Source organism: Ceratotherium simum, chromosome 8, assembly GCF_057802395.1.
Source record: "Ceratotherium simum simum isolate JZ-2026a chromosome 8, ASM5780239v1, whole genome shotgun sequence".
In the NCBI taxonomy this organism is placed as follows: Eukaryota; Metazoa; Chordata; class Mammalia; order Perissodactyla; family Rhinocerotidae; genus Ceratotherium; species Ceratotherium simum.
The window spans coordinates 48782267-48798942 of record NC_141907.1 but is presented as its reverse complement, the minus strand read 5'-3'; the positions used below and the strand labels follow the sequence as shown (position 1 = coordinate 48798942).

General features: G+C 33.6%; 1 protein-coding gene across 19 annotated transcripts in view; it reads right to left on the bottom strand.

The window, feature by feature from the left end:
- Positions 1 to 16676, bottom strand: part of ADGRL3 (adhesion G protein-coupled receptor L3) — an 812769-nt gene that overhangs the window by 313901 nt on the left and 482192 nt on the right. For all 19 annotated transcript variants that reach the window (XM_087434392.1, XM_087434383.1, XM_087434386.1 and 16 more), the window contains one exon: positions 2914 to 3714. In XM_087434392.1, the coding sequence (XP_087290518.1) occupies positions 2914 to 3714 (801 nt within the window). The remainder of the gene's footprint in view (positions 1 to 2913; positions 3715 to 16676) is intronic.

The window sequence follows — 16676 nt, the reverse complement described above, 5'->3', positions numbered from 1 at the left end:
GAGGAAACCAAGACCAACAGGCTGAGCAAACGTGCCCACAGTCAAACAGGCCCTGGAGGCAGAATTGAAACCCAGTACTTCAGACTCCCCAGCTCATGGTCAGGAGTAGTACACTACGTATGTGTATGCTTCACATGAGGATTTTTATATATGCAAGAGAAGCATATTTCTCAACTTGCCTCAACTTCCAACACCCAGATCTTTTAATGTACTGAATAGTTACACTCATAAGAAGTAAAACATAGCTATCCTTTACATAAAAACTTCAAAAATGTGAATTTTCATTGATTAGAACTCAGTTGAAATCAGAACAAAAATACTCAGCCTGCTTCCAACAGCTGGCAACAGTAAATACACTTTAGATCTACAGACTTAGAATTAGTCTTTTTGACCCCAACATATTTATAGTAAGTTGGTTTCCATACATAGACACATAACAAGATCTATAACAAGAATTCCATAATAAAGGCAATGTCTTTGAAAAATGTCAATGTAATTTACTAAAGAAGAACACCCAGCTGAAAATGTGTGGAATAAGATGAACAGCCTCTGTTAATGCTAATTGAAATCCTCATAGACACACATATCATGCATAAAATTTACTTCTACACTTATTCTTTCCACCTCTAAACTGTAGTTAAGTCCATGCCAAAGTATGAGCCTTTTAATTTGAGCATTCAGGCATGAAAATTGATATTTTTTCTTGCGATTATATTTACAAATTTAATACAGGTGATATCTCACTCTTTGCAAAACAGAGAAGGTCCACATTATTATTTAAAGAGCGAAAACTGAATCTCCTGGCTTAAGTTAGGAATATGTTTCAAAAGCTGAACTTTATCATTTTTCGACGTTTGCCACTTTAATAACATTCTTTTAACAAATATGAGCACTAGCACATGTGGGCAAGATGGCCCATATTTTAACTCCCATAAATAAAGAGATGAACAAATAAAATTAAATGAGTGTACAATTTTCCTTATGTCCACAATTACAATGATTTATCAAATATATGGATACACACACATATAAGTTTATTAATGTATGTCATAAATATTTTCTTGGCAAGTCTCTAAATACCTGGGACTATGGTATCATCTTACTCTTTATGGATAATTTATAAAAACTAAGCCAAGAATTTGCTTCAGTCCATCAAATCAAATTGGAATGCTAATTAATTTTAACCTATTATTCTAAAGAAAAATAAGGCATGATCTTTCCAATAAATAAAATGTGAAATATGTCACTGCCCCTTACTCACCAATTAACCCCAAAAGATGATGATGAGCTATTATTTATTACTTCTTTGGAGGCAATTAGAAATTGCTTCCTGTTCCAATTAAGAGTCAAAAAAGTCTCAGAACTACTGCTCAATAGAGTTTTCACTGGCAAAATATAAATTTTGGTTTCAGAATATCACAGCTACGAAAGAATTGTCTTCCCAGAATAATCCAGATGATTGATTCCTGCTTAGGTTTTCAGTTGAAGGGTGTACTGGATTGAAAAACCTTACCTGGACAGAGGTGAGCCAGAGACTGCACTTGGTCTGGGAGACTTTTTGAAGACTTAGTAAGGAGAAGTTGCTCTTGTTGCTGTTGCATATTTAGCTTCTCCTTCCATAAGAGGCAATGCAACATAATATCAGCATTGCTGGCCATGGAAAGAATTGCTGTCACTCTGACTAAGGCCTCTCAGAGATTAGAGAAAATGCCGCCTAATTTGATATTCTATCAGAATAAGAAGTGGAAAGCCATTCATTCTTCATTCAACGAAGAGTTATTGAGCCTTTATTTTACATATGCCATATATTACACTCATGTCTGAGAAGGCAGAAATAATGGTCAGATAAAAATATAATAAAAATATATATATATAATAAAAAGGTAGGTAAGGCAAGGTCATTGGCCATATGGAACTTAGAATCTAGTTGTATAAGAAGATATGTACATAATGAACTAGTTAGGAAATAGAATGGCATGCTATTAAAAGCATGGTAAAAACAATACAGAAAATAAGAAATATTAACATGTAAACACTGAATGAAAAAAATAATTTAATCTTTGAAGTGCTATATTACTATCAAAATTCAGACACCTGTACCTTAGTTTTCCATTATACTTTATCATGGAGAACAGTATCATTGCTTGTTAAAATAATTTAACTTTTAAACTAAGATAATACTGTTCAGTTGTGTAAATAAAAATTAAAAAAATAAAAAGCAATTTATGACTGTCTTTAAATAACATTAAAAGGAAACAATATGTCCTAAAAGGGAAAAAGTCCCTCTTAAACAATGGAAATTAAAAGATTATCTTAAGTTTACTCAAAGGTGTGTTTTGCATTGTTGTTTCTTATAAAATTGAGATCAACTTTTTCTTTATGTTATGAATTTTTTTCTGTAAATATTAATTGGGTATACTCAGACAGATAACTCAGACTCAAACTGACTGACAACATTCTCAATAGGGGTGGTCACATACGATGCTCTCTGCAAGGTGAATATATTGCTGTAGGGCTCCTGAGGCATTATATCAAGCCAACCCTTTGACGTTTTCCAAGCGGAGAGAGCCTCTGAGGGCATGTCACAATTAATTAGACAGGATGGCATACTATTTTAACAAAGGTTTTGTATACTTCACTACACAAAGAACTAACCAGCTGATAATCAATATGCCCTTCAAAGAAGAGCTAAAGATTGGAGACTTAGCTGTACAAAAGAGAGTCGGGTTCTTATACTTTTTTTACAGCTGAAAGTGATTAACAGCAACATAGTTTTAGATGAAAAGACAATGAACAATTTTCAGGTACATGGGCAGAAGGAAGGCCACAAAGAAGGTCTAATCAAAACATGCAATAAACTTATTGAGAACTGTAAATATTTCCCCCTCGAGTACCCTCAAAAGTCAAACTTACCTGATCTACTATCCAGAGGTCCAAAATCCAAAGAATATTTCACGACGTGATAGTTATTCCACACGTAAAGAAGGTTGTCCCTGGGGTTGTAATCCACAGCTGCTATGTACTGGTATGAATTGGGGAAGGGTACGTCCACCAAACTATCCTTACTTTGGTCGGTGTTGTAAATGTAGTCAATCTTATTCCCTGTGGCCTCATTGTCATCATCCTCATATACAGACTTGACCACATACAGAATCCCACAAATCATAAATGCGTTGGAAGCTGACCTTTTATCATATGCAGTATCCCATGTCCCTTCAATCCGTAAGGTGTAAGGGTTCAATTGACTAATGACAATTTTACCATTGTTTTGTTCTGTTGCATAGATTACCCACAGCCCATTCTCATCCACTGCCAGGTCTATGTCAGATTTGCCTCCCCATCGGTAAGGGGAGGTATCATGGTAATTGGCATTTGCTATGATAGCCTCTCCACTCTTTATCCTAGTCCGCAAATCAAATTTTACTATGTTCCTGGTGCGCTCTTTGTTGAAGAACAAAGCTCCATCATACACTACAAATCCTGTGCCATCCACCCTGTGAGGGAGCTTGTAGGTTGTAGTTGGCCTTCCAGCAATGAAGTCATCCTTGGATGAGTACTCAGTCAGGGTATCAGTTCTGTAGGGGGTCCAGGGCATATAATAAATCTTGTCAGAAGCCTGCAGAGGGTCTTTGCACCATGCCCCAGATTGGTGGTCGGACTCAAACAAATGTTCACTCTGGTATACTCCTTTTAGTAGTCCAGGACAAAGAAAAACTGTTGGAAGGGAAAAGAGTTAAAATAATATATATATATTAATTTTAATATTTTGTCATATATTCTTATTTTTCACCAAATGGCGTGTAGCTCTAACAAGAGATACCCACCACCAATTAATTACTTTGCTGTATTCTTCTGAGAACACAAAGTATAGTCTTCCACATTGATTTTGACTTTTGCTCAAAATCATTTTGATTTCATTTGCCGAAAAAATTTGGCCTTTTTATGAGTAGCTGTGCTTTCCTTTGGATTTTACCTTTGCAAACATGTGTGACAATATTTTTGGATATATGTATACAGATGTGACATATGTCTATGTATACTATAGACATACAGCAAATAAAAATGTTTATACATGATGTGTTTATGTATCTTATTTAGGAATTTTTAAAAATATTGTTTTCACTCTATAATATTAGCTATTCAATAGTTATCATTAAGAAACAAATGGAAATCCAATAGTACTTAAAAAATAACAATAAAGGAAAAGAAAAGCCCTGTAATACAGGCCACTGAATCTTCTAGCAAAACAGCTCTTAAAGCTGCTATAGCACACACAGAGCATGCAACCCACACAATTAAAAATGAGTGACGGATGGATACTGGAAAGAAAAAGAGAAAGGAAGAAAAAGAAAGGAAAGAAGGAATAAGGAAAGAATAAAAGGTGAAAGGTTACAGAGAAGAACCCAAGATCTAGATTTTAATCAGTTAAAAATGTCCTGTTAAATACAGTAGTATTGGAACTTAAAAACATGTACCTTTTACTGTTACATGAGAAGAGCATTAAAAAACAGGATTACTTGCTATAATATTTTGCTGCTCATACTTCAGACTGAAATGGGCAGGAACTATCTGATTCACTTGATTTTTAGTATGATTCAGTAGCATATCATGTGAGTGGTGGTAAGGAGGCATGGCTGATTCATTTGTAATGAAGGGGCTATAAAGCAATGTTTCCCAAAGTGTGGTCCTTGAAGCACCTGAATCAAGTCATATAGCTAAGTGTTAACACAGAAAGAAAAAAGGGACCCTTAGCTACATGTGTTTAAGAAATATCATATTAAATAGAATTGTGGGAGAGATTCTAACGGCTTAGATACATTAGTGAATCTCCAAGTGGGGAGAAGTGGGGAGGGTGAGCAAATTTCACAAACTAACTTGATCATGGAACCCTTTCTACAGACTGTTTGGAGTGTAGTGTTCTGCTGAACCTGCTATGGGAAACACTGCTCTAATATTTTTGCAAAGCAAAGACACTGAATAATAATCATGCAGTCCACTGTTATGTTTGAAATGATTAGAAGTGTACTGGGTGGAGAAATTAGGAAATCACAAAGAATTTGGATGTTGACTCGTATTTTAATGATTAAAGTATTATTCTCTTGATATTAGTGATTAGCTCTTTAACAGCAACTATAAACCTAGATCCAATGGAAAACAGCCTAAGATGAAACTCAGCTAGGATTTGGAGGTTATTAAAAAGGAAAGTACATTATAAAAATGCCCAAAGTTTTACTTTTGGAGAAATGAAAAATTTGGGGGAAAAGTTGAGTATCAAAATCTTCCATAGCAAGGATAGAGGGCCATCATCAATTTATACTCAATAATAAAATGGAGGATTAGAAGAATTTCTCAGGATTCTAATATGATGGCTATAATTATAAAGGATGGGTAGGTGTTGTTGTCAAAAGTGTATATAAACTTTATGTTAGTTAATCATCAGCCCTTGGTTACTAAAGTAATTTATTTTAAGGTATTTCAGAAAACCATCTCTACCTTTGCCCCTAATAGTTAAAAATTAAAGGAACAGGGGAAACCACACACAGAGCTATGGAAAATTATCTAGTCTAGAAATAAAAAAACCTAAAGCAATCACTCTCCATCACCATCTACTGGATTTCTGACTACTTACTTAAAAATAAAGAGGAATAAAATGCACGGTTGAAAATTTGACACTGAAAACTGTTTTAGGATAAAAGGATCAAACCAGCGCTGGTCTGTACAACAGATTAAAGTGAAGTTGAGCAGCAGAAGTAGTAAATAAATTTCCATAAAATAGATAAGAATTAATAACAAAATTATTTTAACTAAATGTTAAACTGTTAAATAACTTAGCCTATAAATAGTATATAATTTATGAAAGGTATTTAATTACCTTTTTGTTCCACTTCTATTGGAGAGAGAGAAGTAAAGAGAGAAAGGAGAAAAGAGAATAGATTAATGGTACGGTATTGGCCAAGCAGTTTTTATTCACCTCTTCCAAACTGAAAATAAATAATTTATTTCACTCATACTTGCTTTATTGAACATTCTACTTTTTTTTACAAACTCATTCCTCTAGTAAAATTATTTTTAAAAAGAAATCATATTATAAGCTTAAAAATACAGTACAAACTTGGAAAAAACAAGGGAAAAGTTAATCAAGCTAAGACTGAATAAACATACCATTCCAAACTATAGGCATAGGAAATACAATATTCATAATAAGAAAACCAATATTCCCATTTGAAAGGCAGGTAGGTAATTAAACACAGAAAGCTTTCAAATAATTTGGCTAGTTTCATTTATAAAATATAGTAGTTCATACCACTATTTAATGTAATAGTCTTGCTTTTTACCAATCTCAAGAATTGATCTCTTCAAAAGAAACTACTCTGCAACTCATTTCCCAAGGCCTAAGGTTTTCTACAGCTTGTCAGTCTTATGAGAAATGCACCTCATGAGGCTACACATTAACAGGGAATGCTCTCACCCTGAATAAATGGATTTAGAATCCTTATTGAAGAAACTTCCCTTCCTCCCACTCATCAATATTTTATATTATTGTGGAAAGATACCGTCTTTCAGAAAAATCTGTATCAGAAGGTTGATATAAATAATGAGCCACCTGCTCTGGCCTTTTCTGAAATTCTTAACTGAATCTTTCAACATACTCTTGTAAGATTAAACTCAGATCCTCAAACATGTTATGGTTATGTATCTCTCAAATTAGATTCCATTTTTTTTTTAAAGTATTGATCAATACAAGTCAGGGAAAATTCTGGGAAACTGTAACATATTCACAAAACTCATCAAGCAGCATCTTCTTTATTTTATAAACATTTGCCTCATCAGAGACAATTTGCCTAGATCACAACAAGAAAAAAAGGGACAAACAAAAAAAAAAAAAAGAGGAAGAGTCAGAGAAGAATGGGTTCATAACACAAACTTAAACAGCACAGATTGCAAATGATGTAAATCTAAGATAATTTCATTGGAAGGGATAAACTGAGATATTATGCACAATAAATAAATTTAAGACTCTAGCAAAGTTTCAGAACAAGGGAGAAACGTTGTTTTGGATAATTCCATTTGGGTGAGATTTTTGTGCTTCGACCCAAGCTCATGTCTTCAATTATTGTCAAAATCACACTCATTTCTCTCCATTGACTTTTTTGAAACCTCAATATCATAATGTTAGAAGACAAAATTGGTATGTATCAAAAGTTATGCTTAAGAAGTTGCAAATGGGATTATCTTTTTTAGATTCCTAATCTCACTAATTTACAAATCTTATTTTTAACAGTATTTATAGGACTCTTTTAAAAACTATTATACTGTTAGAATTTATCATCATCCTCAATCTTTATCAAGTAACTGCAGGGTTCCCTGCACTGTATGCCTCATTATGGGTCAGTTGAAATCTTTACCTAAGAGATGCACTTCATGCCATGACTAGAATACTAACAACCCTGAGTTCAGACTGACACCTAGAAGAAGCATAACTAAACACTTTACAAAATTAGTTAATCAATAGTCTCAAAAGTTTGCACTTGAGGCCCATTGCAATGAAGGTAGAGGTAGAGACAAGGAAGTTGTACTAAAGTTGACATTTTTCAATGATTATCCTACAAAGAAATTTCTAGAACTAATTTTATTCCTTGAAATAGCTCTAAACATATATGCTTTTGAGAATTATATATGCAGGTATTAATATTCTAATGTACACTCACTAAACTTTAGTCTTATTTCACATGAAACTCCTGGGTAGTCTTATACTTATGGGAAAATATCCTAACTTCATGGTGACTGGTATTTCTCCCTTTAATAAATACTTAATGAGGAAGATGGAATATGTGATAAAAAGTATTGATAAGGTATTTATTATATTCTGTAAATACTGTCTTACACTTTAATGGACATTTTTATTTTTCAAATAATTTTCACCTCTATTTTCTCAATTGTCATTACTTAAAATTTTGCTTTTAATTCTCCAGCCCTGGTCTCATTTCAGAGAAATTGGCATCAGCTATAGCACAAGTAAAGCTTGCCTCTGTTACTTGCTGGTTACTCAAAATTAAGATTTATTAGGCAGTTCTACTTTAGAGAAAATTATTGTGGTCCTGGCTATGTCATGACTGGCTGTAGCTCATTTATCATTTATTTGTTATTTTCAAGACTGAAATAAAATAATCCCATAATTTAAGCTGAAACAAGCACACACAAATCATATTCCTATAACAAAAACTGGCAAGGCAAACATAATTGTTGTTGAAAAGCTTAGTAACATTTAGGATTAGCCAGTCATTGTCCATCATCTAATTCTGATTCTAGAAGCTTCCCTCCTCTGAAACAAACAAACAAACTGCATGGGTACAAGAAACATGCTTACCACTGTATCCTTCACATCCTCACAGTGCCTGGCACGTAATAATTACTCAGGAAACCTGCTATTGAATTAATACATAATCCAAATAAAGGCGATTAATTCTGCTTCTTGATAGTTTAAGCATGGAGTAAAAAGAAAAAAGTGGTGGAACAGAATTTGGATTTACTACATAAAATCATATGTGCAATGCATTATCTGCATAGTGTCTTTAAATATTTCAATGGATGAGGAGGAAAGTAAAATTTATGAGCAATTTGTATCTCCAACTCGTTAAATGTAAAACTGGAGGAAAAAAAGAAAAAGAAGAAATAGTACAGGGATGGTCTTGAGGGTTATATTGGCAAGAAAAATTTGTTGCTATAAAACAGCCTCAGATGATCTAAAAACAAAGGCTGAAAATACTCCCTCTCTCCTATCTGTAACGAGATCATAAATAAATGAATTGCACAATGACAACTGTGCTAGGCCTTCTTCAGGACCTGCTGTCTTTTAGTCTGGTCCAATATCCTGAATCCTGACATTAGAGCTGTCATTGTTCATTTCCAAACCTCTTTGGAAGTACTTTCTCTCTTCACTTTTAATCCCCAAACTATTTTTATTGTCCATTCAGCCTCTGTAAATATGTTTATATATTTCCTTAAAGTGATTTCATTGTTGTCCTTTGTCAAACTTAATGTCATAAGCTATATCCTGTGGTTAGAGTACATGACAAATTCAAACTAAGTGTAATTTTATTCTGTATAAAAGGAAGAAACAAGAAAAAAAAGATTAGTAAATTTTCCCTTCATTTCCCAGCAGTTCATAAAATAGATATAATATATAGTCATGTTATTGTTTAGAAAAATGTTATTAGCTCTATCCATATCTGCACCATATGCAATACTTTGAATTGCATTCTTTAGTTAGGAAAGGTATGGATGAGAGAGCATATGCATGCATTGCCAAGCTTTTTCAAATTGCATTGCCAAGTACAGAGAAATAAAATTGTTGCGTGCCAAAAATTGTTAGTACCATAACTAAGAACTATGAAATTGTACCTAATTCTAATGTAACTTAAATTTTCTTTTCTTTTAAACTATAAGTCATGCAACAGATTTTCTATCTACAATTTAAATGTCCCAAATGAGTAGAATGTAATAATACAATGATGCCTCTATATTTCTGTAATATATAAATAACAAGACACATATGAGGAACATAAGATGGTTATAAGATATTGAATAATTTATAAATAAATATTTTTTCATTGAAATATAGTAGTATTTTAAAGAATGATTTTCTTGGTTACATTTGGCTTAGACTATTAAAATACATTTGGTTACCCTATCACAGGCCAGCTGGGCAGTAAGGGAAATGGCAGAAAGGCAAACTAAGTAAGTAATAAAAAAATCAGTCTTGGATGAAAATTTGCTGGTGCATCATCCACAAGCAAAGTCACCTATAAGTGGATAATCAAAAGTTCAAAATAATACTTTATACTTGTATAGCACTTTATAATGTAACAAAATGTTTTCACATGAATCACTTGATTTAATTCTTCAAACAACACTAGGAAGTGGTATTTATTATTCCCATATCAGAGATGAGTCAATCGAAACTCAAAAAGTTAAGGGATTTGACCAAGATCAACACTGGTAGATAGCAGAATCCTGTCAGATGTCTAATATCAAACGCTGGCCTCACAACATGTAAACTCAATGAAACAGTGTTTGTTGTGTTCTTGCTCTCCACTCCCTTTCTGTCACTACATCCACATAGAAGCACACGTTAGAAGAGCTACATAACACAAATGGAATCTCCCTGAGGGCAGGCACTGCGTCTGTTATAAGAACTAACATTCATTAAGCACGTACCATGCGCCTCATATTGCACTAGAGTTTTGTATACAATTCTAATTTATTCATCTCACAGCAACCTTATGAGGTAGAGATTGTCATTATCTCAACTCTTCAAATGAGGAAATAGGTACAAAGATGCACAGCTCTTTTGTTAATAAGTGGTAGAGTTGGAATTCAAATCCAAGTTTTGATTATTCGTTATTGTATCTTCAGTGCTCAGCACAAAGAAGGGCTCAATTAATATTTCTTATGCCTCCACGCAATGATGAACTGCACTGTGGTATTTTCCAAAAAAGGATTGGATGTCATACTTTTCAGTGCTATCAACCCTGAGACTAGTGATGCAGAGCATCTCTTCAGAGAAGATAAAATAATAAAAAAAAAAATGGGTTTCTCATTTCTTGGCCAAGGAAACAAGATATTTCTTATCACCAGAAACAAACCTGTACTGAATACCTCATGTCCTGTTAATTCTTATTATTCTGAAACAGAGAAAATTCTCTTTTCTTCCATTTCACATCCACCAAGAAAATACAGAATCACTTCAGTAAATAGAAATAAAAAGATCTGTGAAGTTCATGATTTTTTGATATACTGCATATCAAAAATTCTGACAGACATCGGTCTCTTCCAGTAAATAAAGTGCTAATCCTTTATTTAATGAAAGACAGGGGGTAATCTCTGCAGCTCAGCTTCTAAATTATGTTTTTCAAATAATACTCGTGCATCAGTGAATAAGAGCGTCGCTCAAGCACCTTGTAGTACAATGGCTTTATATAACGTGTTTCCAAAATTATCACCTCCTAATGAATTTCATCCTGGAGTGTGTAGCTTGAAAATGTCAATAATTCATAAAATGCTTTCACTAGCCACATTCCAATTTAAACACTTAAATACAATATCCATAAATGCTGCAGAACCTGAGACTTCACTTTGTTTTGTATTAACTTTCCATCCCATTGATGGATCTGCAAAAATCTTTCAAACTGTTAATTTAGCCTTTTAAAAGAAAATGGTGCTATTAGTATAGACTCTTTTGAGAATCCGTTGGTAATAGCTTCTAGTAAAAATAATAATTTTTCAAAGTTATTATTAGTAACACTTAAAGTCAACATGCCATTTGGTTCATCAAGGATGTACCCTTGTCATAATGATTTGTCGCCACTGTGTAACAACCACATGGCATTTAGAGCTGCTAAACAACAAAAGAAGGCAGAGTCCCCTCAGAGTGTATAAGTCTACATATGCATGTTTATGTATTAGATTCACTGAATGCATTTATTATGTGCAAGGCCCTTTGAGCTATGAATACAGAGATAAGCAATAATAATTATAATACCTAACCATTACTCAACATGTACTATGTGAATAGTTATCTTGTGGATCATTTTATTTAATCCTTACAGAAACTCTGTGAATTGGTGGTACTATTATGAATATGTACAGAGGAGGAACTGATCTCTGCCTTAGGGAAGCTTACAGTCTAATAATTGGTGATTTCTAATATACTTATTTACCAACAATAAGCTATTTTAAAATGCTTTCAAAGGAACCTGTGTAAAGTGATTAAAAACAGACAAATAGAAGTGAATGGCAGAGAGAGGAGGAATTGTTAAGAGAAGCTGAAAACACACGGCACAACCGTTGAACTAAAATCAAACTTCTTGGGGAAAAGGTCATCTATTTGTTTCTGAGAAATATGTTTTTGACTGATTCTTCTTACTAGGTTCTATGCACCCAGCTCTGGATATGCAACAAATAAGATATTCAAAATGAATCTAGATCTAATCCCAGATATTTAGTAAATACTTTATAATTAATATTCCCAGAGTTTGGGGCAGAAAGTTTTTTTAGATATCTAATTCTAGCTGATATTTTACAAATAAGAAAAATGATGCCAGAGAATTAAGATATTAGCCCCAAATCACGGTTTACTTTTTAATTCTTACGAGTATTAAAAAATGATTAAGTAATGTAATATTTTTTGACTCACTTAACAATTTTACATATTGTGAGGGCAGGAATGGCTAGCCTAATTTTATTGATGAGAAAAACAGAAGCTGAAAGAAGTCAAGTTACTTTACTTCGGACAAACATTGTTCTTCAGTCTTTGCCAGAGCTCTGTGACCTAATCTTGGAATTGACAGTTTTTAGCATCACTTGGTGTGACAGAATGGGACAGCAAAACCCACAGACACTAGGAAGGAAAAAAAAGCCAACATTCTGTGGAATAGATTAAAAATCTGAGGAGCTACTAAATACTCCAGCATTTTGTAGAAGTCTTCCAGGTAACCCCAAACAACTTGGGACTGAATTCACCAAAGAGTGGAAAATATTTTGTATTAGTAATAACATAGTTAGTAATAACACGATAAATAATACAAACATGTTTTCTAATACTGAAAACGAAATCAAACAATCTCAGAATTTATTAGTAAAAAATATATGCCAAATATATCCTAAAAATGTCAACTGAACCCCTTGAAAGGTAGATTTAAGATCCCTACTCATTCAGTTTTTTTGGTGTTTGATAAAAATGAGATAAAAAAAAATAATTCATCAGGCCAGCCCCATGGCTTAGCGGTTAAGTGCACGCGCTCTGCTGCTGGCGGCCCAGGTTCGGATCCCAGGTGCGCACCAACGCACCGCTTGTCTAGACATGCTGAGGCAGCGTCCCACATACAGCAACTAGAAGGATGTGCAACTATGACATACAACTATCTACTGGGGCTTTGGGGAGAAAAAGGGAAAAAAAAAGCAAGAGGATTGGCAATAGATGTTAGCTCAGGGTCGGTCTTCCTCAGCAAAAAGAGGAGGATTGGCATGGATGTTAGCTCAGGGCTGATCTCCCTCACACACAAAAAATTTAATAATAATAATTCATCTAGAAAAAATTCCAGGTCTTCAGATTCATTACTGTCATTTTCAAAAATGTGTTTCTTATATATTTTTTAATTTTATGTCTTATTAACTCTATATGTTAACCACATCCTTCAGAATGGCTTATTCATTTTTACTTCATATACTCCACACCTATATTTATTTCTCAACTTTTGCTCATTCTATTGCCTCTGTTAAGAATGCCTCACACCTCTTATCTCCTAGTTAAGCCAAACTCTATCTTTAAGTTTTCATGAATACTACTTTCTACACCAGCCCCATATTAAGTAACTGTATAATTTCAATATAGTTTGAGGCAGAGGAGAGTTTTCAATAATGTTCTAGTCCAAGGATTGGCAAACTTTTTCTGCAAAGGGCCAGATAATAAATAATTTAGGTTTTGTGCAGCCCCATATCAAATAACTATAATTTCAACATCCTTTGAGGCAGAGGGGAGTTTTCAATAATGTTCTAGTCCAGGGATTGGCAAACTCTTTCTGCAAAGGGCCAGATAATAAATAATTTAGGTTTTGTGGGCCACATACAGGCTGTGTCACACAGTCCTTGTCTTCTTCCTTTTTACAACCTTTAAAATATGCAAAAGATATTCCAAGCTCATGGCCAGTACAAAAACAATCCACTAGATGTTTATCCAAGGCCATCATTTGCCAATGTGTATTCTAGTTAATTTCATTTATACTATCTCAGTTACTACTCTCTTGGGTACTTGGTATTTTTACCTTCTCTCTATGCTTCTTCTGGAAGTGCCTGGAGGTTCTTAAAGGCAGAGAATCCTGTATCATTCACCTAGGCATTATCAGGTTCTATCTCAACGTCTTGTTATAACTGCTGGTCAATAAATGTTGGCATTGACATGCTTTTAAAATCTCAAGCAAATGGCTCCAAATATGAATTTGCTACGGTTTGTTCAATGATGTGAACAAAGGAGAAGGGCGCAAATCTTAGAGATGACAAAGTATGTGTTTTACTTCTCCTAAGCAGGCACATAAAATCCTCCTTAGGTACTACTGCTTATCTCTCTATAATGGAGTACATTATATCTCTCACTATCTACTTATATCATTGTATACTGCAAAATATTTATTCTACAGTCAATTGCTGAGAAAGACTTTGTAATCACTATGGAATTTCTCCTTAATGATATTGAGACTTAAGTTATTTTTGGTCCCATTTATTTAGCATTTACACTATGATAGTCTATTTGCTGAATACTTTATCTACATAATTTTATTTAATCTTCACAACAACCCTGTTGAGATTGTTCCCACCATTTACAGATGAAGAGACTGAGTCATATAACTAGCAATCGCTCAATATGACCTAGACAGATGTCATATAACTAGCAATCGGTATAGCTGGTATTTGAGCTTTGGAGCCTGCACTCTTAACCTCTATGCTACGCTCCCTGACAAAAAAGAAGATGATAATGATGAAAATAACGAGGATAACTAATTAATCAATCGAATGCCTACTACTTACTAGATGGTTTATGGTTTTAAACAATTTACAAGTATTATCCACTTAATAGTCACATTACCACTATAAAATAGATAATACAAGTATTTCCATATTACAAAGAAGGAAACTATGGTACAGATAGGTTAAATAAACAGTAAGTCACAGTCCCAGGCAGGCTCCAATGCCACGCCTGTCACCAGAACCCAAGTGCTAAACCACTCTCTTTCAAGTGCAAGCTACTATTGTTGAATAATTTCATTGATTGAGGGAGGAACTAGAGTTCTCAGCTACCCCTATTACTTTCTAAATGCCAGCAGTGCTTTGTCCACTAAGGTATACTTATCGGGTACAGAAAATGATCTGATGGCCTGTTCTCAATGAAAATATCTGATTGTGATTTCAACAAACAAAAACTTTTTAAAGTTAGTATTAATAACTAGCAATAACTGATCTTGAAGAAAGTATTACACTGATTTTTTTCAAATAATCTCTTCTCAGAGCCGTCTGTTTAAGATCTCTTTTCAGACAAGAGGCTTTCTCTGGACACTTTTTAGGGCAGTGTCACATTCCAGACTCACAGGGCACATCTTGTCACCTGTAAAGCGAGGAGACTACATTTGATTTAAATCAATAATTCTGACAGAGGTGAAAGAAATGCAGGGGTAGAAGAATTAAATACACCAAAAAGAAGGTGGCATACATAAAACTATGTGCTACTTTTTTTCCTACTTGAAGGAAAAACACATGTTTTATTAATTATGCATCTCAAACTGTAGAAGTAGCACTTTTCTCATGGGAGTGTCCTGTTTCTTTTCTAATTCTTCTATGTCCATCATAGTGTGTCTGTGATAATTCCGTAGCAAGATTCCATTGGCCTAGCCAAACATAGTTAATTGGATGGTGAATAGTTTCTACTTATTTCCCACTGGTAGTTGAAAGCATTCATAATGTAGTTTAGCTCGGCAGCATTACAATATCTGACACAAGAATTGCATGCTCCTAACAATGGGAGCATATTCTTCTCTGTCTCTTTTCCTCACGAATTTATCTTATGAGAGACAGCAACAGAAGGAATAAATATTCCTTAAAAGATGGTTGTAAATTAGCTACGTCAGATTTGAGAAAGGAAATAATAAGCAGATAGCCCTTCAAATGTGTATAATGTGGTACAACATCCAAAGCTGAGATATTAAATTTAAAATTAAATTAAAACAAACAACACAAAGTATGCTTTCTCTCCTATTCTCTGTAATACTCAGCCAACATCTGCTCAGTAATTCACTAAATGCACTTTTTATTTGTTTTAGTGAAATGTGTCAAATTAGAGGAAAAGCAAGTTTTAGAGAATGAAACAAATGATCACATTATTCTTCGCTCTATTGGACCACTGGCAACATATTTCACAGTCTATTTAAACTAACTAGCCCCCCACTGTTTGTTTGTGTGTTTTTCCTTAAAAGCTATCTGTAGAAGGGTCATAAAAATGAATTTGCTGGTTAGAGCATTGAGGAAGGAAATATCAACAGTATAACCTTATTAGGTGTATTTTTTTCACTTTTTAATGAAATAAACTTTCTTGTAGACCAGAAAAAAAAAAAAGCAGTTGATATCTAATAAACTGACTGTAGATGGTATTTATTACATTTTTAATTTCATGTTTACAGGTGTAATAGTAACTACTATATAAGTATTATTATTACATCTACCACAAAAGGTGATTTTTAAAAAAAAATACAACATTAAAGAAAAAATAAATTTCAAATAGAAACTAGCTTTTCTCCGGAACCTTCATATATAGAAGCTACTCAATAAATATTTTAAATTGGTTAAATCAATATAAGGGATCTCTATCTTAGATGCTCTCAAATAACTGGTATAACTTTACTCATATTACCAAAGGTAAAATAAAAGGAAAAAAATTAAAAATAAAATTGTATGTGGATGGCTATGCTGAAGTAAATATTTTCTGAATATGACATTTGGTTAATAAATGCATTTGATATTTGAGGTTAATATTATGGAATAAAATGAAATCAAAAGACCCCTGAGAAGAAGAAGGACTCTCTGTGGCTAACCAGGACCTAAAGACAAAATGGAGTCAATCGGCTATGATG